General features: G+C 40.5%; 1 protein-coding gene across 1 annotated transcript; it reads left to right on the forward strand.

Moving 5' to 3' along the window:
• Nucleotides 1-933: 933 nt before the first annotated feature.
• On the forward strand, nucleotides 934-5,892 carry LOC134503870 (cytochrome b-c1 complex subunit Rieske, mitochondrial). The gene is made up of 2 exons (XM_063312801.1): nucleotides 934-1,204; nucleotides 5,154-5,892. The coding sequence occupies exons 1-2, from the start codon at nucleotides 991-993 to the stop codon at nucleotides 5,762-5,764; spliced, it is 825 nt and encodes a 274-aa protein (XP_063168871.1). The 5' UTR covers nucleotides 934-990; the 3' UTR covers nucleotides 5,765-5,892.
• The last annotated feature ends 20,239 nt before the right edge of the window (nucleotides 5,893-26,131 follow it).

Below are 26,131 nucleotides of genomic sequence, written 5' to 3' on the forward strand. Positions count from 1 at the left end.
CTTTTGGTACAACCTATATATAGGATTGTAAATGAAGTAACTACAGTTGCAGACCTATACATATTTTTGTAAAATTTCTGTGAACTGAAGCTTGACCGTCCAGTAAGAACCCAGACAATCCATGGAGTTTTCTCAGCAGCAAGGCTGAAGTGGTTTGCCACTCCTTTTTTCTAGGATTTTTAAAGTTTAAAATGTATTTTTGCTTCCTATTTGTTTAAGGAAAAGACAGTAACTGCATTTGTTACGGACTGGAAACCCTTTATGGACTTTTTGCTGAAAATGGAAAAAAATGAACTTGTGATTTATGGGTTTGATGATTACAAAGGGTTGAATATGGAAGGAAGGGAGCCACAATGAAACCTTAGAGAGAGGATAAACTATAAATGCATTTATAACTGCTGTAAAAAAGATTGGAAGCCATTCCTTTATATCTTTTTTCTTTTTCTTTCCTGTCTTTTTTCCATTTCTTTCCTGTTTATTATTTTACTTTACTTTTTTTTCTTTAAATTTGTATTGATTTTACTTTGAAGAAAACTTAAATAAAAATTAGTTTTAAAAAATGTATTTTTAGTTCCTTTGTAACTGCTGTATAGGAGATCAGATGTCTTTTCTTTATATATCTTTTCTTTTTTTCTATCTGTATTACTTTTTGCGCTTTTTTTTCTCTTTGTTCTCCTTATTCCTTATTACGTCATATTTATCTTTTACCAACATGAAAACTTCTAACTGCGCTGGGGACAATTAGCGGAAGCCGCTTGCACAGGGGCACTTCCTATGTCACCCGATAGGCAGGGACAGGAGATATAGCCCCGCCCCTTGGCTCCCCCGCCCCGCCCCGTCTCTCCCGCGTCTCCAAACAGAAGAGCGGGCGTGGTCTCGCGGGTGTTTCTCCCGCCCTCGTACGTTCTGCGTCACCGGTCGGCGTGCGTCGCTTCCGCCCAACGGGAAGGTGACCGCGCTGAGGAGGAAAAGTGGAGCGCTGCGGCCACCATGTTGTCCCTGGCTGCCCGTTGCGGCCCGTTTGCCCCGTACCTCGCGGCCGCCGCGCATGTCGTGCCGGGTCCGCGGAAGCCCCTGGTGCTGGAGCTGCCGCCGGCGCCCAAGAAGATCCTGTCCTTTGATCCGAGGCGGCCCATGCTGTGCCGGGAGTCGCTGCTCGGCCAGGCGGGCCGAGGAGGCCTCGTCGCCACTGCTTCCTTCAACGGTGCGGGCGGGGAAGGGGCGGGATGTTGAGGGGTCGCGGGCGCCGCCCCCGATGGATGCGGGGCCCCCAAATATGCCAGGAGTGCGCCTCCCAGGGCCGCCGCTCGGGGCGCTGCGGATGCTGGGGGTTGTAGTCCCAGCGCATCGGGGGTGGGGGCGTCACCAGGGTGGGGAAGGTTGGCTCAGTGGCGCCTCGGGGGCGGGAGCTGTTTTTCTCCTGCTTGTTTATGATTATTGTAGAAGTGTGAAGTTTGGGGGCCCAAGCTTTCCTCGGGTCTCCTGCCTTTGGGGTCCAAGAAAAAGCCTCTTAAAATGCACCCAAAGGTAGGGTTTGAAAAAATCCTTTTAGAGTACATTCCTTGGTCCTTAACAGTCAGCACTGTTGCTTTTGAACAAGAGTCTCAATTCTGCTCCAGCAAAAGTTGGATTCTGAGTATGCCATAAGACAAGCAATCCTTTTTTTGAATGGCTTTTCCTTCTACTTTTTATTCTGGTTGGTCTTAGCCACTGTAAGCTGTTGAAGGACCAAAGCCTTGTATTGTGCACAACACTGCCTTTTTTCCCTATTTGACGTTGAAATACAAGGATTAGAAGCCCCTCTTCTCAATTCAGGACTTGCTCCAGCCGTGATGACAGCAGTGGGGATGACAGCAGTGGGGATGGTTGCAGCACATCTGAAAAATTTGAGGTTGAGGTTGGGTTAGGCTGTCAGATTGGTGCTGGGGAAATGGGGGTTCAAAGATTCACTTTGCCATAGATGATCTTGAGGGATGCTGAACATCTGTGGCCGTTCTGTCATCCAATTCAACTTGTTCCCATCTAGATGCTTTAAAATACAGCTTCCATCGTCTCTCACATTTGACTGGGGTGAGCTTTACAATTCAAGGAATGGAAAGCACATGCAGTTGCTTATTCCATGTCTCCAGTTACTTTATTTTCCCCAGTTATATCTCAGGAGGATGGGCTTTGAACCTGGGGTTTTTGTCTAATCAAAGGATGTGTTCCAACCCTAAGGTATAGCTCCTTTTCTTCTCTTGGTCCAACCTGTCCTGCGTGGAGTCTTGAGTTTCTTGGACAAAAAAGGGAAAGGAATCCACAATAAATCTCACAGTTTTTGTACACTCAGAACTATCATTATTATGGGATAAAGAAGTATTTTATGCTGGGTGATCTAATGTATATCAGTAGAATAAAAATAAGGGTTTAACTCCTCCATTCTCCTCAATATAGATTTCCTTGATTTTAATTTATAAAATCTCTTAAATTATTAAAAAGAACTCCAGAGTAGAGGGTGATAGAGATAAGATATCTTCTTACATGGAGTAATGTTTTGGAGTAACATTTCTCTACTCTGTACTGCTTCAGTGTGCAAACTTGATTATTTCTCTGTGCAGAACAAGCAGCTAAAGAGACTTGTGGAAAGGCTTTTAGTTATGCCTTCTCTTTGACATGTTAGCTTTCTGTCTGAAAGGGAAGTTTAGTGTGGAAGAAATATTAAGTCACAAGGACTTAGACCCGCAGACTCAAGTGTTACATTTTGTGGATAGGTTTATTACATCAATAAGAATTGGGTCTTAAGATATGAATCCATAAAAATATGGCCTTATTTTTGTGTTAATATTTTGAAATGACTGCCGATACCTGCCAGTGGATCTGAGCAATTCAGAGGTAGAGAGGGGAAATTATTTGTTCTACAAAATTCTCAACTATCTTGAGTGTCTTGAGTCTTCAAGTCCACTTTAGTTTTTTAAACTGAGTTAAAAAGTATTCATTCACTAAGATTATAGGAAGTTTTCAGTATGCAAGGGTTGGTTAAATGGGCCCACATTTGCTGTGTCTTTGCACTCCATTGAAAATCAACCTGCTTTTATTTGCATAGATGGATTCTGGGTTTTCCTCAGGGAAAAAAATGAAATATGACATTTTTTTCTTTACTTAAGAAAACATTACTCTTTGTGACACTGGTCAGCTAGATGCCTCCTGGAATGACATCTTTGAGATATAAATGCCAGACTCCTCTCTCCCCTAGTTATTAGGAAACAGTTGTCAAAGGTGTCCCCCTTGAAGTGGAAATTCTGCTTAACTGTTAGAACTAATTTTTGTTAGTACTTTTTCTATGCTATTGCTGCCTGTCTTTTAGTGTAGAGAAAGAATGGGGTTAGGTTATGGAATTGTAGATAACACTTCATTTCATAAAATGGGTGGACACTAAGGTGTAAAACTACACCAATGTCACTTTGCAATTGCAAAAATTTGGTATTTCTGGTATTTTCAATGTATGAATAGGTATAAACAGGGTAAAATGTAAATATGCTTTCTTTGATGTGGATAAGTGTACAAACACTCACTTAGTGGAAATAAGATGATATACTTCCAGGAAAAATCAGACAAATTATTTAAACTTTCTCAAAATCATAGTGTGTTGTTAGGTTTGCCCAAGATAAATTAAATGTGTATTATCTTAAAAATCTTAATACCCAACTTCATTAAATTTCTTAAGAATCTTCAAAAGTTAATTGGAAAAGATGATGCTATTTATTCTTTCATTCATTCAAGCTTGTTGCAAGCATTGAATCTTCTCTGCAAATGATGTCCGCTGTGATTCTAAAATGTTTCTGTGAATATTTAATTCCTAGTCAAGAAAAAGTAGTCAGAAGCATTTTATTTATTTTGATTTTTAGCTAATTAGATATTTTAGTTCCACCACTTAATGGGTATTGGAGAAACCTGAGATACTTCGTGCTTTAGGAAATTTAGTTGACAAATTATATCAAACATTTTAAAATGGAGTTTAGTCCATTCACCTCAGAAAGCTTTTTAGTGTAAAATTTGTAGAAAACCATCTTTAATGATTTCTCCAGAAATACTAAATCTAATAACTCACTAATGTCCATAGGCTTCAGTGAGGATGTAGATGGCAGTGGATATGCACTTGCTTCTCCATTTCAGTATAAATTTAAAGAATATTTGTTCAATTAGGTTTTAGGTTAGGCCATAAGTGTCCATAGAATCTTCCATAAAATGTACACAAGTGGTTGAATTTGTAGTTCTTCTGTTTCAAAATGATTCCAACTTTGATCAAATTTCAAATAAACTATCTTAAGAATATATTACATCTACTTTGTGGGCTCCTTATTGGCTTCCCATTAGCTTCCAAGTGCAATTTAAAGTGCTGGTTTTAGCTTATAAACCCCTTTATGGCTTGGCATTGGGTTGACTATATTTCTCCACTTGAGTCAGCCCAGCCTGTCCAATCGTGCTGAGAGAAGCGGCTGTCTTCCATTTTTGGGAGATTGGGGGTGGGGTGGGGGCAAACTCAGAGACATTGCTTCTCCATTTTGGGGCTGACCCTCTGAAATGGCCTTCCATGGGAGGGTTGATTGGCTCCACTATTACGTTCCTTTCAGAAACAGCTGAAGACTGAGCTTTTCCAGAGGGCATTATTGTGCTGGATTCTATACAGTATTTTTTTAATGGATCTTTGCTATTGCTGCAGAGAGTCCATTTGTGATTGCAGCAGGATATAAATTTAATAAATAGCTGTACTTACCTACAGAGTCTACAACTACCGGACTGGCAAATCACTTTCAAATATTAAGGATTTCTTCAGAACGAATAAAATAGTCTGAGAAGTTTCTGCCTCTCATTGAAATTTGAAGTATGTGTTACAAATACATGTCCTTTGATAGGCTTCCCAATGGGGATAATGCATTTTTATATATAATTGCAAGTAGGAAAGAATGGAATCCTAGCAGCAATTAAAACCTCCACAAGCTAATTTAGTTTATGTATAAAATGTATAATATTTTTGTTGAAAAATACACCTTTATGCTGGTATATTAGTAAAAATGAGTTTTGTGAGAAGTTAACTATTTTCTAACACAATGTCTGTAATACAGTACATTCTAATCCAATAATGGTTTCATAATTATGCTTTCTCTTTATTGCAGCTCCTGCCAGTGTTCGTTATGTCCATAATGATATGGCTGTGCCAGACTTCTCTTACAACCGTCGCAAAAGTGTAATAGATAGCACAAAATCATCCCAAGAAAGCAGCGAGGAGAGAAAGACGTTCACCTACTTTATGAACGGAGCATCCTATTTGCTTGCTGCATACTTAGCCAAGAATACTGTCATTATGTTCGTCTCCAGCTTGAATCCTGCTGCTGACGTATTGGCCCTGGCAAAGATTGAGATCAAGCTGTCTGATATTCCAGAAGGCAGGAATATGGTTTTCCAGTGGAGGGGGAAACCCCTGTTTGTGCGTCACAGAACCCAGGCAGAGATCGATCAAGAAGCTAAAGTACCTTTGAGTGAACTAAGAGACCCACAGCATGATTTGGATAGGGTCAAGAAACCGGAGTGGTTGGTAGTGCTAGGCATATGTACCCATCTTGGCTGTGTACCAATTGCAGATGCTGGGGATTATGGCGGTTATTACTGTCCTTGCCATGGGTCGCATTATGATGCATCTGGCAGAGTACGTAAAGGCCCAGCTCCACTCAATCTCGAGGTCCCAGAGCATGATTTCCTTAGTGAAGATGTACTTAGCGTTGGTTAAATGTCTGGATTCTTGTGTACACCTTGAGGAAAGAATTGAGTCATAAGATACTGCAAAGCGTTAAAGTTGAATTGTGGGACTATTTGGTCAGCTTTAATAAATAATTAAACTGATGCCCTCTAATAAGATGTACTTGTCTGTACTTATTGAATCAGTCTAGTATTTTTTATAAACAAAAAGTGGTGCTATAAGGACAGACAATTAAAGGTTTAGATGCAAAATTGGTGACCACAGACCTAGTTTGCACACTAGGAGGCTCAGAGCCATTTCGGCTCCCTGAACTACTTATTCAGAACTGATTTTCAAGAAAGCTTCCAGCCTACCCTGATTTCATTTTAAAATTTAGAATAGAATTATATCTCTGAGGCACTGAATTATGGAACACTTAAAAATACCATTTGCACCCAATGGTATGGGAAACTACAAATGCTGTGGAAGACTTACCCTCTTGCTTTAAGTTTACACAAAACATGTTCAGGTTGGGAAGGCATCAAAAGAGCCAGTTTGGTGGTGTGGTTAAGGCATTGGGCTATAAGCCAGAAGGCTGTGAGTTCTAGTCATGAAGCCAGCTGGGTGGCCATGGGCTAGTCATTCTCTCAGCTCTAGGAAGGTAAGGGCAAGCCCCTTCTGAAAATCTTGGCAAGAAAACTGCATGGACTTGTCCAGGAAGTTGGCAGGAGTCAACACTCAAAAGTGCATGTACGCGCACACACCATCGAGCTGCTGCCGGTTTCTTCTCAACTGGGGTGGCCTTCAATTCATTGTAATTGGAGCCCTCTTTGGGGCCTTGATTCTTAAGACATGACAATTATTACATCAGAAGAGTATCGCTGGCAACAGAATTTGGGGAATACATTAAAATCCTCTGTTTGACACTGCATAGTTGCCAAATGTGCAAAGGATTGCTTCTTGCCAGTTAGAAAGTCTAAACCAAAACCATGAATACTAATACAACCTTTATTGTAAGGCTACAATAACAGAACCTTGCAGGTCTGAAAGCATTTTTTAAATTTAATTTTTATCCCACCTTTATTATTTTTATAAATAACTCAAGGCAGTGAATATACCTAATACTCCCTCCTGTTTTCCCCACAACAGCAACCCTGTGAGGTGAGTTGGGCTGAGAGAGAGTGACTGGCCCAAGGTCACCCAGCCGGCTTTCATGCCTAAGGCAGGACTAGAACTCACAGACTCCTGGCTTCTAGCCCAGCACCTTAACCAGGGAGGTTCCCTTCTGAGGCATGTTTTCTACCCGCTGTTCCTCCTTTGGACTCAGATTTTGTTTATCAGACCATTGTCTGGGCTGCGTCTCTTCCTCCTGTCTCCCAAAGTTAGTCTCAGAGACCATTACAACGGGAGAGTGCCTTCTGAATCTTACAAAGAATATGACCATTTAGTGTGCTCCATACTCCCATGGGATCCCCAGGCCTGATGACAAAACCAGGTTTTAAGGGCCTTCCAGAAGGTCACTAGGCTGGGGCCAGTCTCACCTCGGGGGGAATGATGTTCCAAAGGGCTGGTGCCACAGCAGCAAAGGCTCTGCTGGGTCCTGTCAGATGAAGCTCCTTAGCAGAGGAGATCATGCCCCTCCTGCTGGAACTGATGGGATGGATAGATGGAACCAGGGAGAGGCTGTCACTCAAAGACCCTGGCCCCATGCCATGGAGGGCTTTAAAGGTCAGAACCAGCACCTTGAATTGAACCCAGAAGCAGACTGGCAACCAATGCAGCTTGTGGTACAGAGTTGTAACATGCAATCTGCCTGCACCACGGCATTTTGAACCAACTGAAGCTTCTGGATGCTCTTCAAGGGCAGCCTCATGTAGATACACATGCTGGCAATTGAATCTCATACCAGCCGCAGCAGCTTAGCTTTAGGGGGAACCTGTAATGCACCAACTCCGTGGCACCTATTCTTTCTCAGGCAATGTCTGACTGCCTAACGATAGGATTGAATGCTGCTGGTGGCTGGCTTTGCCTCTGTGATGTCTTGAGCGCTCATCATTTTTGCTTACTTCCAATACCTTCACAAGCCCCAGTTTTTCTGAGAAACTTTCTCAAACTTCTCTTGTTCCTTTGTTATAACTACACACCACTGTAATAACTACATAATTTTCAAAGCAGCCTGGGAGTTGGGGAATCATGGCCCCAAAACATATGGAGAGCTTTTCATCAGGACAGCTAAGAAAAGGTCAGAAAATGTAAATAGTAAAGTGCTGACAGGTGATGATTCATGAGAGGGCCTATCAAAATATCTCTGCAGGCATTCTGATAGGTTGTCTGCCTGAATGGAGAAGGCACTATTGCTGCCAGTGTGAATTTCATGTCATTTCCAGATTGCATGGTTGAGGTCATTAAAGGTGAAAGCTCCAGGTGCCATTTATCTTCCAACTTGATTCTCAGTTCTACCTTTCCTGTCTGTTTTATTTCCCAGGCAAATAGACTTCCAATTATTTCAATAGGTCATCCACTCAGCAATTGAGATCCATTTCATTAACTTCTGTCATTGAAGTGAGTGGCACTTTGTAAGGTTCTGAGCTGCAAGGACATTTGTTAAGCCTTATGCCCTTCACCTTTGCCTCGCTCAACATCTTAACTGAAAATATGAAGTAGGAAGAAGTTGGCAAATGCAAAAACATGCTCAGTAAATTAAACGCAGGAAAGTACCTGCTTTCAAAGCAGGACTTCAGGAGAAATTCCAGAACTCCACTCAGCTACATAAATATGAGGAAGGCCTTCAACATTTGACAAGTTTATAATTTGCCTCATTTTGAATATTGTAAACATTTTTCACGTTGCTGCCAAAGAAGGGGAGGTCCTATTAAAACAATAAAATCATGATGGCAAGATGTTATCGCTGTGATTGCTCAGAAGTCCTCCCAATGCTAAAATACAGATGGTGGGAGATGTGATTCAGCAAGATCTGGAGGACCACAGCTAGTCTGGATGGACATGTGCTATAGCAGAGATGAGAATTAAAAGCTATTAAAAGCTGCAATACCTTAAGGGTAGTTCATTGGGGGCTAGAGCTGAAAATGGATGAGGTCATCTTTCGTACCCTGACACCAGGGCCGCCACAAGCAGGTGTGCAAGTTGTGCACTGCACAAAGGTGCCATGACATAGGGGGTGCCAAACTAGGGGAATGGTGGTAGCCCAGTGCTACATTGCAGGGTGCCAGGTTGGGAGAAGAAGACTCTCCAGTTACTACTACATGCATCTGCGTATGCGCTGTAGAAGGAAAGGGAGAACAAAGTGCCAGGAAGCTGCAGTTGCCACATGACATGACTTGATGCTCTGGCAGCAAAAAGGGTTTGGCACAAAGGCACCTTGCAGGTCAGCGGCGGCCTTGCCTGACCCCACTTCTTTCTCTCTTTTCTGATAGCCTCTCTTTCCCAGGCAGCAGGCTGATTGGCAGGGACTAAAAGTTTAAACTGATCTCTCAAAGAAGGAATTGTATAATTTGGAGAGTGTCACAAATAGTTTATCCCTGTGCTGTCATTCAGATGGGCAAAACTCCTTGGCCCAGGTGACCACATCGGGTTCCAGACCACAAAAAGGTCACCTGCATACTTGACATCTTCCTCGCACAACCTCAGATACCAATAATGTTTCCCTTCAACCTACCACAGTCCTGATCTGCTGGGAATCTGGGAATTATAGACTGCTGGGAATCTGGGAATTATAGACTATTTGTTTTCTACCAGATGAAATCTTCAAGGCAGCTATCAACAGTTAAGACACAGGATACAACATTTAAAGTGAAAATGTAAAAATGAGTGTGCAAGTGAGCATGCAAGGGAATGCCTCCCTCCCAAGTGTCATCCTGAAGGCCTTCAAGGCCTGTTGTGGCTTGTGGGCTGCAGATTGCCCATCCATGTGCTATAGCGTGGAGACCCACAGAGATGACCTTGGAGAAACGATGAAGAGACTATTAAAGAAACATGTTTTAAACCCAGGAAATGAAGAAAACATTAAAAAGAAACTCAAACTGACTCTGCCTTAACTCCCAGGGGCATAAGAGGGAGGGTAGGGAAAAACAGAGTCAGGCTTTTGAGATTCTGTTACTTTAGCCTTTATCAATAAAGTAGAATTCCATCATTTTTGTAGAGTCTGTTTCCTGACTGGGTCCACCTCGAAGTGCTGACATACAGTGTGCCCTTTCAACTTTTCTCTGAAGTCATGTCTGAATGGCTACTTGGTCTTATCCAATTTACAGGTATGCAGCCATAATAAGATAGATTCCATTGCCTTGACCTTGGTCATTAGCAGTGAGCACATGAACCCGATCATTGGTTTCTACACTATGGTTAGGTGTTTTCTGTTTCAGTATTAATCACTGCCTTTTGCCTCTTGCTTATTAAAACAGGTAGTTCTCAACTTAAGATTATTTCTTTAGCGACCATTCGAAGTTATGATGGTGCTGAAAAAAGTGACTTATGACCAGTTTCTTCACTTATGACTGTGGTCACATGATCAAAATTCAGGCATTTGGCAACTGGCAAGTATTCATGATTGTGGCATCCTGGGGTTATGTGATAGCCATTTCCGACCTTCCCAGCTGGCTTCCGACAAGCCAAATCAATGGGGAACCGTGTTGTTCACTTAACGACCACTGTAGAAACTGTTGTGAAATTCGGTGTGGCCACGTGATGCCTCACTTAATAACCACACTGCTTAATGACAAATTTTACAGTCCCTATTGCGGTCGTAAGTCGAGGACTACCTGTAAACACTAGCACAATTTATGGGAATTGGTCTCTGTTAGCCCCTCTTCTGCTGATGGGTTTTTGACTTTTCTAGAATTAGGATCCCTCAGGATTGGGGGCAGCATGGCACTGAAATCCAGTTGCAGGAGAACAACAAGAAAGGGACATCACCCTTCTGCCCTGTTTCTGGACTTCAGCCTCTAGTCAGTTACTGTGTGAAACTGGACATCTCAACAGAGCTCTTAGGCTGTTAGATTTTGGGCTGCCTATTAAGTTCTGTCACAGGCGCTGCAGGATAATGACTACTTTGTGGAGCTTCACGACTGTGCTGCTTGGACTTCAAGTGCGCCTAAAGGGCTTCCAATAATCCTCTGAAATTTGGGATTTCATGGGGGTTGGGATAATGACTCCTGGTGAGCTAGCTATGTTTGATGAAACTGATTATGCCCTCTTCAGGATTCTAATTTAACCTTAGCTTTTCCCTGGAATACCTTTTGAATAACCTGCGTTTTGGAGAACTACCACCTTAAGAGGGATCAACCCATTATCTGTCTCTAACTCTCTGCCCCATTTGAACTGTCAGCAATTCTCAAAAGGTACTTTGCTTTGAAGTTGTTGAGCCATGGCAGGAAGAATGATTTTGACAACGGGCTGTGGGCTTTTTTTCCCAACCCATTTTCCATCTGTTCAGTTGTCTCCTCCTTTTTCTTTGAGAACATGTTACATCAATCTTCATTATTCTCAATGCATGTTTTATTTAGAACGAGATTAGCTTGTCATTCACTTGTCTTAAGTCACTGCTGTCCTGAAAAACGCCTTTCAGTGTAACTACAGCAACACATACAGTATCAGGAGGAGGTTTCTGCTGGACCATAATCTCGTAAAATGTTCATTTTTGGGGATATGGATTATTACTTTATAACTACTTCTCTATAATGTACCCCTTAATTATATATGCCATTCTCTCAGCTCCTTCAATTTATCATGCTACCATTATTCTGAAACCTATAATGCATTCCAAAATTCAGATGTTGAGATGATAGGCAGTGGAAACAACCCACAAGGAGATGTTGAATTTCAGCCAGAAGACCAATAACTGGAAGTAACATACTGTGCTGGAATCTTCCCTCCAATTTCCTAAGTTTTCTCAGCCTCCAAAATAATTTTCTGTTTTTCTGCTTCATTCTCAGAATGCTTTAGTATTTCTTTAGGTAGTGTGTTGGAGTTTTTTTTATTGTCACAAAGAGGTAAGAGATGCTGATGTTGTTTTTGGATTACACATTCTCTATCACTCTGAGATGTCCTTGGCTGCCCTCTCCTCTTAATATAAAAAAGCCTGGGGAAAAAATTCCCTCCATTTTTCCTTGGAATTTCATTGAAGTGAGAGGAGCCAGGGAACCACTTTGCAATTAAATGCAAGAAGGCCACATCCTACCTAGGACAATTTTGCCAAATTTTTGCTCCTGGGGGTTGAGGGGATTAAAAGTGTTTTCTTTCCTATGAAATTGAAAGAAGAAAGGTTAACAATATGCAGAAGGAAGTACTAATCTACAGATATCACTGTATGAACTAGAATTGGTCTGTCTATTCTACATGATACTGTCTGAGCCTACGTAAAAGGCATCTACAACAGGGATTGTATTTTAGAACATGAAAACTAAAGGCTTGGTGGTCCAGGTTCTGCATAAAGTAAAAGAAAAGTCACCCGAGGTTTTGCAACAGATGGGGATGTAATCAAGGTTAAAATTGGCAGTCTGGTTCCTGGCTCAAAAGGACAGATTTTTGCTAATATTCATGAAGCATGTTGCTCAGACTAAAAGTTCTGACTTGATTGTAATAGGAATTTGATTTAACGGACCCCCCATTCAGTAGGCTTCAGATGCAATAGACCAGATTTTCATCTGGATATCCTCCTGAAATAGGAGACAGGTCTGTTGCGTCCAAAATAATCTGAATGAGTTAAATTTATTAATTAAATTTATGTTAATTTCCCCTGAATTTTATGACATGTGAGATAACATATGCCATTTGCATAATAACATAAATACATAATAACGCAAGTACATAATAATGTAAATGGATGGAAATGTCATACCTTCATGTTTCAGGGATAATCAGGAATGACGGTCATCTCTCTCCCCACTTAGTCCATTCAGTCAAGATTTTATTAAATCAGAGTTTGATAGAGGCTAGACTTCTGGAGTTGAAAGCGCTGTTTCAGGATGTCAAGTCCAATATACTATTCAGTGGAGGAAGCCAAATTAAAGTATCCTTAACAGATGGCTGTTCAGCTTTTACTTGAAGGTAAGTGCATGATCTGCCTTGATAAATGGTTCCACTTTTGAACTCCTCTTACTTTCAAAAGATCGAATCATGTCTTTTGGGCCCTTGACCAGATCAACTTTTCCCAACATTCCTAACATGGGACTGAAATCTGTTATCCTGTAATTAGACATTATTCCATTGTTCTATTTTCCTTTGGGAAAATAGAGAACAGGCCTTTCTTGTTTTGTAGAGCATCCATTCAGTCACTTGAAAAGCATTATCTTAATATTCCTTAGTCATCTTTTCTCAAAGTTAAACATACCCAGTTCTCTCAGTCTTTCATCACAATATCTAGTTTTAAGTCCCTTAATTATCCTTGTTGCTTTTCTTTGAATTTTTCCCACTTTTTCTGAATCCTTAAAATCTTTCCTGAGTACTGGGCACAGTACTCAGGGTAGGGTCTGATCAACCCAACAAGGTAGTAGAATGATTGCTTTTGATAGGAAGTTTGTATATTCTACTTCTAATAATGTATCATAACATTTTATCTGGAGAGTTGGTTTGGTATAGTGGTTAAGGCACCAAGCTAAACACCAGTAGACTGTGAGTTCATCCTACTTTAGGCATGAAATGAGTTGGGTGACTTTGGGTTAGTTGTCCTCTCTCAGCCCTAGGAACAAGAAAGCAATGGCAAACAACTCCAAAGGTTTTGCCAAGAAAACTGCAGGGGCTCATCCAGGCAGCTGCCAGGAGTCAACACTGACTTGAACGTGGGATAACCCCCACCAATAAAAATTATCTGCCTTTTTAGCTCACATTTAGAGTGTGATCAACTACAATTCAAGGATCCTTTGCACACCTATTATTACTAAGTCAAATATTCCCCATATTAAGTCTGTGCCCTTTTCCCCATAACTTTATATGGGTCTCTGCTAAATTTTATTCTGTTATTTTCAGCCCATTTCTCTGACCTATTAAAATCATTTGGCATTTTGTTTCTGTCTTCTAGAATATTAGAGTATGTGTATAATGAAGGATAGAATATTGCTGAAAAATGGGTGGCCAGGTACTGATTAAAAGCTTCCATTGAATCCTAGTGCATTCTTCCTCTAAAATATCTCAAATATCCCCCACTCCAGTTTTTTGAGTTCTTGGACTGGTCTTCCTTCCTTCCTTCCTTCCTTCCTTCCTTCCTTCCTTCCTTCCTTCCTTCCTTCCTTCCTTCCTTCCTTCCTTCCTTCCTTCCTTCCTTCCTTCCTTCCTTCTCATCTTATTTGTATATGCATGAATCAGTGTGTGCTAAATTGTTAATCTATATGGGCTTACTCTGCTAAACCCAGGCTTGTAAATACAGGTAGTCCTTGCTTATTGACTGGTTGCTTAATGACTGCTCAAAGTTATGACAGCTTTGGAAAGGGTGCTTTACAGCCCATAAAGCACATATAACTCCGCTGCTCCACGAGCTGCATTGGGTGCCAGATTGCTTCCAGGTCCAATTCAAGGTGTTGGTTATCACCTTTAAAGCCCTACATGGCATGGGGCCAGGCTACCTAAGGGACCATCTCATCCCTGTCACATCAACCCATCCCACCCAGTCATGCAGAGAGGGCATGCTACGGACCCCGTCTGTGAGAGAACTCTATCTGGCGGGGTCCAGGAGGTGAGCCTTCTCTGCAGCAGCTCCCGCTCTTTGGAACATCCTTCTCCCAGAAATGCGGTTAGCCCCCTCTCTTCTGGACTTCAGAAAACAGCTGAAAACCTGGTTTTGTCACCATGCTTGGAGTGGGGAGAGGAAGAGCCATTCCTGGGGCTGGTTAGTTCCCTAGCCCTGCAGGGACCAGCCTTATCCCTTATGGGCTGAATTTGATCTGCCCTTATTTGATTTTATTGTATTTTATATTTATTGGAATATTAGTATTATTTATAATTTTATTGAATTTTAAATTGTTTTGACTGTGAACCGCCCAGGGTCCCCCATGTGGGTAGTGATAAAAATATGATAAAGAAATAAAAATAAAGAAATAAATAAAGCATTTCCAGCCATCGTGAAACATTGCGCCAGCCCCCGCAATGGATTCTGATTAATATTTTTTTACCCCTCATGCTTACCCCCAAATAAGATGGTCTATTTTTCAGTGTAATTATCTGTTCATTTCAGCCCTGAAAATCTACCAATGATTTCTAAAGCAATTTTTTAAAAAGCTGCAATTTAGGCTTCTGTAAATAATGTATTAACCAAAATTTGAATTACAGAAAATAATTTTCTATGATTCATAGTGTCCCCCTTCAGGGGGAGTAGGGGAAGAAAATTCTTTTAAAATGACTTTTAATGCTAAAGGAACATCTTCCCTTTCTTTAAAATGTGCCATGTTAGACTGATTATAATAAAAGCCAACTGTTGTACATCTTGCATTTTAATCATGTAGTTCCTGATGACAATAAGGCCTGATGATCAATAGAAGACCAACTACAACACATAATTCCACATCAAACCAAATTTCTTGAATATCAAAAGAATGCATCATGGTCAATGCTGTAATAATGAAAAGTAAAATGACAATCTCCACAGTGCTTTCCAAATTTTGTGCTATCAGTAATCCTTCTTGTGTGATTGCACGGATATGCAACCATATCTGGGCTCAGGGTCACATCTGTCCATTGCGTTGAGTACTGGCTAGTGGGTGAGCCTAGGACAAAAGCTAATCAGATTGATGAGTGCATGGAAAACAAGCTAATCAACACTTGTTCTCTTTGCTTCAAATCTGTCAGTCATTGAACTCACTGCTTCCCATGCTGCTTCCAGCACTCAGTGAAATAACAGACAGCCCTTCCACTTCTTTTATTAAAAAAAGGAAAACAACTGTACCATCCATGATTCCAAGAAACAACAACGCAATATCTAGGCACTCATACATAATTATTTGATTATGTTTGGTAATTTGCAAAAGCATTCTTTCCGATAAGCTGTATGGGTCTGGCAACAAAGGAGGACTGAATTCTGAAACTCTTACCAATGCAAAGGAGCCTTGAAAACTTTCCTTTTGCCATGGCACCAGAACAGCAAGCTCTGTGAAATGTATTTACAAAATGCAGAGGAGCCTCAAAAGTGTTCTTTTTATTATGACACCAAGCCAGTGGAATCAATGAAATCCTAAAGTATGGTGGCAATCATGCAAGTCATCTTCCTGCTGTGTCCCATGATCTCCATATGTTCAGCTGAAATTCTGGCCTTATGCAACTTACAATACCATGCTGATTTAGAACTCTGCAGATTTCCAGTTGTGCAAAGTCAGAGGTTTCATTCATATATTCATGCCTACAAAAGACATTGTGTCAATGGGGCAGTTGATCTTTCTCACTGAAAGCAGTTTAAATGTCAATGGTCTATTCAACATTTTAACAAATATTATCCCTCCTGACAGTATTACTTCAAGAAGTGAATAATTCAACATCTTCACTTTTGCCCCTTTGTCATAAAGAGCTGTCACATGCAAATTTCACAGTAATTACAGAAAGATGGATGGATTGCTTGCTTGCTTACAGATGTCCCATCCTGGCATATATTTAATTCGCTACATGTATATATTCTTCATCTAGAAACTAGCTAAGATGGGAGTGTCCATGCACCCTGATTAATAAAATGTTAGCCATAATGCACCAATAAGGGCTAATTCAAATGGTGACCTATTTGCTCCAAATTGCAATCTTTGAACATGAGCAGTAATAGCATCAAATTCATATATTCCTTAAAATCCCAAGACCCATTTCCGTAAGTAAAAAGAGATAAAGGTACAACTACGAAGGCTTAACGAACTTTATATCCTGCACATTATTAAGAGGAATATACAATTATCATCTGAAGAGATATCCTTTCGCATGCTAAAGAAACTGATCTAAGGTATCTAATTGACTCATTGCCTTGTATGACTTCCTTACCTTCCTATCTCTATTTTTTCGAATTGCTTTCCTCAGAGATATAAAGTAGAAAGCACTTGTCTTGACCAATGGAAGATATTTGGGGCTTTTATTTACTTATTTACAGGACTTCTATGTCACTCCAGTTGATACTGACTCAGAGCAGCTTACATACTCTATTTTTGTAAATAAGGTATAAGATAGTATCTGTAGAAATAAAATAAGTAAAGAAATCTCTAGAGCAGGGTTTCTCAACCTTCGCATGGCTGGCTGGGGAATTCTGGGAGTTGAAGTCCACACATTTGAAAGTTGTCAAGGTTGAGAAATACTGGGCTATAGGGATGCCTCCGCAGGCTGCCTAGACTTGAAAATAACTCTTTTACATGAATCTTTTTCTTTTTCTTTCTTTTCTTTTCTTTTCTTTTCTTCTTTTTCTTTTCCTTTCCTTCTCTTTTTTTGCCCTACTGACTTATCCTGATTTCTTAAATCCCATCATCCTCCCTGCTCTCATTTCTTTTTCAGTTCCGTTCACCTTCCTGAAGGTGCTACAAAGGCAGCAGAAAGCTGAACCTTGCACCCCAAACACCATGTAACCAAGAATGGAAAGGAAGGATGTGGAACAGGATGTACTCTGGCATTGACGGACCCTAGGGAAGTTCTGTGGAGCAATGCATCTATCACAGCAAAGGCACACTGTTTATCCACTACACTTTCTCCCTTTGGCGCTGCATGATAAAAATCATTTTCCACCAGCCACTTAGTGCCAAGAGCTTCACGTTATTTGGGGGGTGGCGGGGAGAAGGGCAAGGGAAGAAAATATCAAATAATACATTATGTGTGGGAACCCCACATGAATAATAAGCTGCAACCCAATTCACTTTTGTTAAAAACAACAACTGATAAAAATAAAGGTTGTTAAACCAGGGAAGTGGGGTAGTGGTGGTGAAGAGCTATAACAATTCAGCAAAAATGAACACAATAGGCAGGTTTTTCTCTGCACAACGGAGGCAGACCAAAGTGCCAACAAGGTATTGCTGCCAACAGAGCTACTGGACAAAGCATCAGAAAAGACCCTTTGTGCTTTTCCAGCTCTCTGAATTAGATCCCTCAATGCTTATCCAAGTCAGGAAGAAAAAAGCTTTCTTCACCTGTTTTGTTACACATCCCAGATTGATCATTGTTCTGTCACGAAAGACATATTCTCCAGTGTGTGTTAGGGCTGGGAAAGACTCCTGTGTGAAACACTGAGGGATCACAGACAATAAGGATAGATCAGGAAGTGAGCAGCCCCCAGCTGAAGGGATGATGGTGGCCCTTGGCCCAGTGTTGGATATCCTTTGGCTGCATTTCAACAGCCATATGCAAGTAGGTAGCAATAGCAATCTGCTTAGGATCTGCATGAGAAGCAGAAAGAAGAGGAAGATGATGTCCAGGGAAAAGGGAGAAAAAAATGTCAAAAAGAAAAAAAGCAGTGTGGATTTTGGGCTTCATCTGCTCCTGGATTAAGACCCCACCCCCCAGCAATGGCATGTAGCTCCCAACAGATATCAGATTATACAGCCAATGTGGTCTAGTTAAGGTTGTAGACTAGGACTGGGGAGGCCTAGATTCAAATCTATTCTCAGTCACAGAAACTATCTGGATCACTTTGGGCCAGTCACTCTCTCTTAGCCCAACCCACCTCACAGAGTTGAAGGTGTGGACATAAAATGATGGGAGGAGGCAGTCCTCAAACAAGCAGTCATGAGCTGTTTGAGGAAATATGGGGTATCAATCAAATAAAAAATAAATAAATTGCCCCTCTGTGGGAAAGATCAAGTCCGACCAGTCTAATCCAGCCTTTTTCAACTTTTTGACCCTGGAGGGATCCTTGAAATACTTTTCAGGCCTCAGGGAACCCCTGCCCATTCAGGCTCAAAGATAGGCCAGAAGTTACAAAATTATTATATTTGTTTCATGAGTAGGCCTGTCTATATGCATTAACAGTGTTCTTAAACTAAAAAGAAAGAATGAAACTTACCCCTTTCATGTGAAGTTGCCTGAATTTGAAATATTTTTTTAAATACATTGTGATCTCTCAGGGAACTCCTAGTGACCTCTTGTGGAGCCTGAGGGTGCCAAGGAACCCTGGTAGAGAAACCCTGTTCTAATCTCTGATAGCACCCTAAAGTATAGTGTAGAGCTCCATCCAGCATGGTCAAGGTCAGAAAGAACTTATTTATGAGCTTATTTATTTATTGTACCTTCATATCACCCAATGACAGATGTCTCGGCACCCTGAACAACTTTGGGTTCAATCTCCAAGTTTATGACTGAACAATGCCGTGCTTAGATTTTGTTTTCTTTGTTCTGTGTCTCTTCTTGCTGAACATAATTGCATTTAATTGCTTTTTAAAGTAAGATGATAATTATCTCCATGTCAAATTATCTGCTTCTCAATGCGGGGGCTATTGGTGTTAAGTTTCCACACATCCTCCCCCTACTTGTCTTTAAAGTAGTACAGTGATCTCCTGATCTTCACATCATTTCTCTGTAAACACTGAGCTGTGATAAGGTTTTTCTTTTCCTCTCTTAACAAGGGCCAGAATGCAATTTATTTTACATTGCTTCGCATAATAAAGTGGCATTTAGATAACTCATTCAAAGGGCAGATAGCAATTCTCTTCAGACTTCATTAAACCATTCTTTTCATGCCGAATTAATGTGTCAAATATATTTGGAACAACAAACTGAATCATTCCTTTTTGTATCTGGAAAAAGACAGAAACTGGGTTGCCTTGATTTTTATCAATTAGCTTTGTATTGAAAATCTGTTAATAGTCTTATTCAGCTCATTTCTGTGGGGCTTCCCTATGCTATAAAAGCCATTTTTTCCTGCATTGGCTTCTGTTCTATTGACAAAAGGATACAATTTCAATGTGGTTTGTTTAGGGAGAGCCATGTAGCTCGTTGATTTGATCCTGATGTTTTTGTTCTTTAAACTTGAAACATTTATACTCTTTAAGTGTGAAAAGGCAAATCCGTATGGATTGCTACAACAAAGATGTGTGTTCATCTAAAAAAGAGCAAAAAAGGCACAGATTAACATTTAAAATCATGTGCTAATTTTATTTCTGTAGAAGAAAATTAGGAAATAATGCATTGTGGTATCCAACATCATATGCTAATGTTAAAAAGCACATACTCTGCCCTTCCCCAAAGCTTTTGAAGGCAACCTCAAGAGCATCTCCAGATATCAGTGCCAAACTGTAATTTTTAATGTGATAGAAAATAAAAGTTATTAAATATGAAGAACAATTATGCAAAAGACATGTAATTATTTTAAAGTAATTTTACTTTTAAAGTTGCATTTATTAAAGTAAGTTTTTGCCTTGAGCCCACCCACTTTTGGGGTGCTGTCTTCTGTACAGCAGTCTGCACTTGATCTTAGCTATGGTTAGCTTGATCTAGGGGTTAACTGTAGGGGTGAAGATTTATTATGAATTTGTCCTACTGTTTTCTTTGTATTTACTTGTATACTTGTATTGGTTTTATGCTTTTGATATGGTCAAATGACTAAATCAATAAAGTTTCTACTCTATTCTGTACAGCAGTCAGAGGAGGACAACAGCCATTGGCTAATGGAACTGCAGCTATGACCATGAAGGAACAGGTTATTTACTTTAAAAAGCAGAAAGTGGGAATTAAAGAGCAAGAACTGGGATCAAAAAGCAGGAAGCAGGAGTCAAAGCTAGGAAATTGAAGTTATTGAGTTCCAGTTTTTCCTGCATAAAATGAAATCCCCATTCCATGCTTTTTATGTGCTCATAACTGAGCTTGCGGCATCTATGAATGTATAGTTTTTCCACATTTTAAGAATGGATTGCAGCATTTTCCACAAACTGCCTCTGCTAAATACTTGGACTGGGAGGAGGCACCATGTAGTCTGCCCTGTCCTTGACTTGCTCCATCATACATTTGGCACAACATCTGAAAAAGGGAAGCTCAAGAGCATACCCAGTGCAAATCTTTCAGACTTGTCAAGCAAATCAGCAAAAGAACTCTTCTAGAACATAGGAATCAGATGAGATACTAATTGCAGAACAGCAATAAAATAGCACTTTCTGGCTCATTAAAATAAGTTCTCCATGGATGTTGTCAAAGGTCATGTGCATGAGAGATAGAAAAGAAGGTCAAAATGATAGAAATAATATGAAGCCATGCAAGTCTCCATAAACAAGGTGTTAAGAGTCATCGTTTAGCACAAATATTTTCAAATGGAAAGAAATCCCACAGCTGACTTCTGTGTGCAACTGAGCAAGACTACAGGCTCATTTCCACAAGTCTTTGAAACCTGGGCAGCATGTCTGAAAATAATTATTTGTGTTATTGTATGCACGATTTTGAGGGTCATTGCCTGTACATTTACTTATAACACTCTCTTAGGGAGCCAAGTGTTATTTTGCCTAGTGATGAGCTTCCATTGGCCATGTAATATGTGCATGATTTTCTTTGATTGCCCATCTCAGTATAATCAGTTTTTATTACTATCATCAACTTATTATTTCTTGGAAAGAAACTGCACTGCACTGGATTCTGTGAACAATGCAACTGTCTCAAAGAACAACAGGCCTTTTATCCTTCCTTCCTTCCTTCTTCCCTTCCTTCAGTGAACATTTTAAGGAAGTTTCCAAGAAGATTGAAGAAATGCAAAAAGGGGCAATAAGGATGATTAAAGGACTAGAAACTAAGCCTTTGGAACAGAGGCCGTGGAAACTGGGTCTGTCTAGCTTTGAGAAAAGATGAGTTGGATGGGACCAATATGTGAGAAGGTTTTGAATCCTACAGGAGGAGGAAACACTTGCTCTGAATTGCCTGGAATGCAGGACACTGAGTAAGGAAGTTAAGGCAGATTCTGGTGGAAAGTTAAGAAAAAAAATCTGCATAACTGCAGCTCATCAGTGGAATCAATTAGTACGAGAAAGAGTAAACTCCCTTTCACTGGATACTTAAAGCAGAAAATGGACAATCAAGAAAATGAACAATCATCTGGGGGGGGGGATTAATTTGGATTTCTGTAAATGTTGGACTCAGTGACTTCAATGGTTCATTCCCACCCGATCATCCTTATGTGCCCTAGGAAAATAAATGTCTGTTCAAAGGGGAAACTCCTTCCTTTAGGATATTGCTTGGCAGAGGCATTGTTGTTATCTGTTTCTATATTGGTATGAGGGAATGACCTTGAGAGGTGGGGGGAAGAGATGCTGCCTAGGAAATGATCAGATAAGAGAGGGCATAGCCCACAGCTGCATAATGGGCAGAGAAAGAGACTTAGAAAGGAGCTGCCCTAAGGATTAGGCAGTAAATAGGGAGGGCAGGAGATTTGTACCTTCAGATTTGCAAGATTTTGTTAATGTAGCCTAACAATAAAATAAAAGTAGCTCATCTGGTCATGTTTCCTGTCTGGTTTACCTGGGAGAGCTAACATCAATCTTGCAAGTCCAAAAGTACAAATCTCCTGCTATCCCTCTTTACCACCTGATCCTTAGGGTGGAAAACTAAGAGGTTCAGAATAGCCCCGCCCTAGAGACTTCCCAGGTTAGGTAGAGGAGCTTCAGACTGGCAAGATTCCCTGTTTAGTGTAAGCAAATAACTGAAGTTTGGCTGGATTGATTCTCTGAAATTCTTGGGCTGGGCTGACATTGACAGCAACTGGTTTTGTTGCTTATTCCTCTTAACAGAGCACAATTCACCTGGCTTTTGACAGTCACAAAGCTATTATAAGAAGTGTGCCAGAGATGCTGTGATATATTAAGCAGGGGGTCTCTTTCTCTGATTTACATAGGTCCAGATGAGGAAGCTGACACAGTTTTGGGAAAGGAGGTAACATTTTGTAGTGTTGTATCAGACTTATTAATATCTTGAATTGGTGATGTCCTTCCTTTGATTTTCTCTGTCAACATCTCCAAGATGTTGTTTAAGCCATGTGGATGCTGGAGGAATGTTTATCCTGGAATCTGCTATCACAACCTCTTTTCCCATCCTCCACAACTATCTTCCTATGTGGGAAACAATCTGTCTAGTCCAGTTCAGCTGGGGCTACTTTGGGGAGGTTGATCGGTCTGGATGTGGGTGGTGGGTTTCCATATCCTCTACTTATTCTTTGCTCCTTTTCTCCTCTTTTTGGATATTGGCTCCATTGAGGATCTCCTTTGTATCCTACTCCATTCTACACAAAGCAAAACAAATGCAATGAAGTAGAAAAAAAAGTGATAAAACAGTCAACATGATAAAATTGTGAAAAAAAAATCCCAAACCTCTAAACCTCAAAACCAACAGTTAATTAACCCAACAATTATTAGGGAACACAATAAGAAAGAAGGGGAATCAACAGAAAAGCTGAAATAAAGTTCTCAAGTAGAGGACAACAACATGTGGCTGTATGGAGTCATGCATTTTGGTGGTTTTTTGGGGGGCAACAATACAAAAGTGGTTTGCTGCTGACTTCTTCTGGGTTCTTTTTTTTCAATTTCCCAGACTAGCCTATATCCCCAGGATTTCCAGGGTCTCCCATCCACGGACTGAACAAGTCTGACCCTGTTTACTGTTTTTAAAAATCGGGAGCAGCTAAATGCTATCTGGGCAAACAGTTTTGTTTTTTTTAATGGCCAAAATCCTCAACAATAATCTTAGCTTAGTGTTGCTTGGGGGCAGGAGAGTCAATTTAATATTACGTTCAAGGCAACAACAAGAATTATAACTGAGATTTGGCACTAGTTAAGTTAAGCTATGTGAATTGTCTGTTAGACTAAGGTCTCAGCCTCTGCATCAGTAACACATATTGCATTATCCATGGTTTGTATAGCAATGCACATCTGGATTCACACAGGATGCTAAGCCTTAAACCATGTTTACAGACCAAAATGGTTAACACAAGGTTAACACAATATGCTAAGCCACCCAGAAGTCAAATTCTGTCTTAGTGCAACGTGAGAACGCAGCTGTCTCAGCACAAGTGGCAACCTCTAGATGTCTTGGATAGCAATGGCCATCACCAACAATGGCTGGGGATGGGGGGAGTTGTACTCCAGCATTTCCAGGAGGTGCTACTTGAGGATGGCTGTCCTCACTTTATTGCTATTAGGAAAAGGATTTTTGACTTTTTTTAAAAAAAAGGAGGTTATATATGCACGTTACAGCTATTGCAATATGCCAAAGGGACCCATATTTTATGGCTAGTTCCATGAATGACAAAAGGGAAATAATGAAAAAGTATTTTTGTCTGCCACAACCAATTGGGGTCTCCCTGTTATCCTCTTTGCTACACTCATTATAGCATGATCTGCATTAAAAAGCGATATGAATTGCATTACAGTGTAAAAGGGGAGCCATCGTGCAATAAATCAGAACCAAATGCTGAGACAGAGAGGCTGAGCTGTGGAAGCAAGAACATCATAATGAGCCAAGTCTCTATTATTTTAAAGGAGTTTTCAATATTTAATTTCCTTGTGTGTTTATATTCTAACAACCACTGAATCAGCAGAGACTCAGAGGATCAGAGTATAAGGCACTTTGTGACCTGTCTCACCCAGCAGTCCTAGGGTTTAACTCCAGTTGACAGCATCCTTTGGCAATGTGATAGGTAACCAGGAAAAAGAAATCCTCTGCAGATATACTGACATCTTCTTCTGCCATTTTTAGTTTGATGAATAAGGAGTTGCCTTTTTTTGCAAATGAGAACACTTCAATTATATTTTTAGATGGGTGGGGAATGAAATTCTTGCATTTTCCTTATCTGCAAAGGGGCCCTTCACAAAAGGGGTCTTCCTTCCATACGTTATGCTCATGTGATAAAGTTATATCCTTCTGGCATAACATTTTCAGTGACATAAGCGTGATTACTAAACAAAGAGTTGAAGGCACCCCAGAGCTAGGGTTATTACATTTATTTACGTGATCAAGCCTTATGCTTAAAAACAAGGAACTTATTTTTATTTAATCTTAGCAGCTAAAATAATAATTGTACAACAATGGAAAACCTTAGGCAATGAGATGTGGATCAATAAGGATTCTTCAGCTGCCATGCTCTAAAAGGTTAGAGACGAAGTAAGAATAATGAAATATCAAGGCAGGAACCAAAATTTTGCCAAATCTTGTGTGAGCATCCTGTATTTCGATGGACAATCCCTCCAGTGATTTCTGGTCTCATTGACTTCCCACATTTCAATTCAACCCCAAGATAACTCAACACAAAGAAACTCCTCCCCTAGGGCTTGTTCAAATCAGAAAGCAGAGATGACCATGGTAGCGGCAGAGGGATGAGTGATCCCAAAAATCAGCAACAACAGTGATCCTCATCATTTCACAACAGTAAAGCAAGCTTGAAAGCACTACCAAAAGGCATTCTAAAACATTTTAAAAATGAGCAAAGAAAAAAAAACCCTAAGAGGATAAAACTTTCAGAAAAATAGAACAGGTTTCTGGTGCAGTTTTATTTTAACCTGAGATGGACAATTTCAACGGTCATTAAGCAAGGACAAGTAGTCCATGCTTAATGACCGTTCATTTCACGATGGTCCAAAGTTACTCAGAGTCCCTCTCTGGGGGGATGGGTGGTGGCACAAATCCGAGAAATAAATAAATAAAATCAAGTTATGATGGCCTTGGAAAAATTGCTTTACAACATGTATTTGCACTTTCGACTGTCACAAAACATTGTACCATCCCTCAGTCATGTGATCGCAATTTGGGCACTTGGCAGCCAGCTCACCTTTACAACCAGTTGCAGCGTCCTGTGGTCATGTGATCGCAACTTGCGACCTTTTTGCCAGTTTCTGGCAAAAAACGTCCATTGGGAAAGCTGGATTTGCTTTATGACCTGTGATTCACTTAACGACTGCTGTGATTTGCTTAATGACTGTTGTAAAATGGTCATAAAATCAGGTCCAGTCATGTGGTGAGTCACTTAACGACCTCACTGCTTAACAACCAGTTTTCCAGTCCCTATTGTGGTTGTAAAGTGAGGACTACCTGTATTCATTCAGGAGTCATCTGTTGGGGGTCACACTATAGGCATACCTGAGGCAAGATCAAGATGCCCTTGGTTTGATTCCTGGGCATTTTCTCAACATGTCCATGTAGCTTCCTTGGCTGCAATATGGAAGTGGTTTTGAACTGCTCTCATCCAAAAACCTCATCATCTCATCTCATTTCATCTTCCCCATCTTAGCTACAGTGTGGGGAATTCCTGGTAGTCTCCCATGCAAATTCTAATCAGGCTTGGCCCTACTTAGCTGACAATGATGTAAATTACAGCTTGGTCTGGTAGGATAGCATTAATAACAGGAGAATGAGTTTTCTGCCCATTTCACACATTCTCTCCATGCTGCCCTGCATTAATTTGCATTATAAAAAAATGCAAGATTTGCATTTGAACTCAAATTTCAAATATATTTTAATGCATGGTTTAATCTGCAGACAACTGACTGAAGAAAGGTGAAG

The sequence above is a fragment of the Candoia aspera genome, chromosome 11, assembly GCF_035149785.1.
Source record: "Candoia aspera isolate rCanAsp1 chromosome 11, rCanAsp1.hap2, whole genome shotgun sequence".
Classification (NCBI taxonomy): Eukaryota; Metazoa; Chordata; class Lepidosauria; order Squamata; family Boidae; genus Candoia; species Candoia aspera.

Excerpts from the sequence above, each read along its gene's own strand:
- LOC134503870 (XM_063312801.1), top strand. The coding sequence starts at position 991 with ATGTTGTCCCTGGCTGCCCGTTGCGGCCCGTTTGCCCCGTACCTCGCG. Across the intron at positions 1,205-5,153 it reads CGCCACTGCTTCCTTCAACG|CTCCTGCCAGTGTTCGTTAT; the intron begins GTGCGGGCGGGG and ends TCTTTATTGCAG.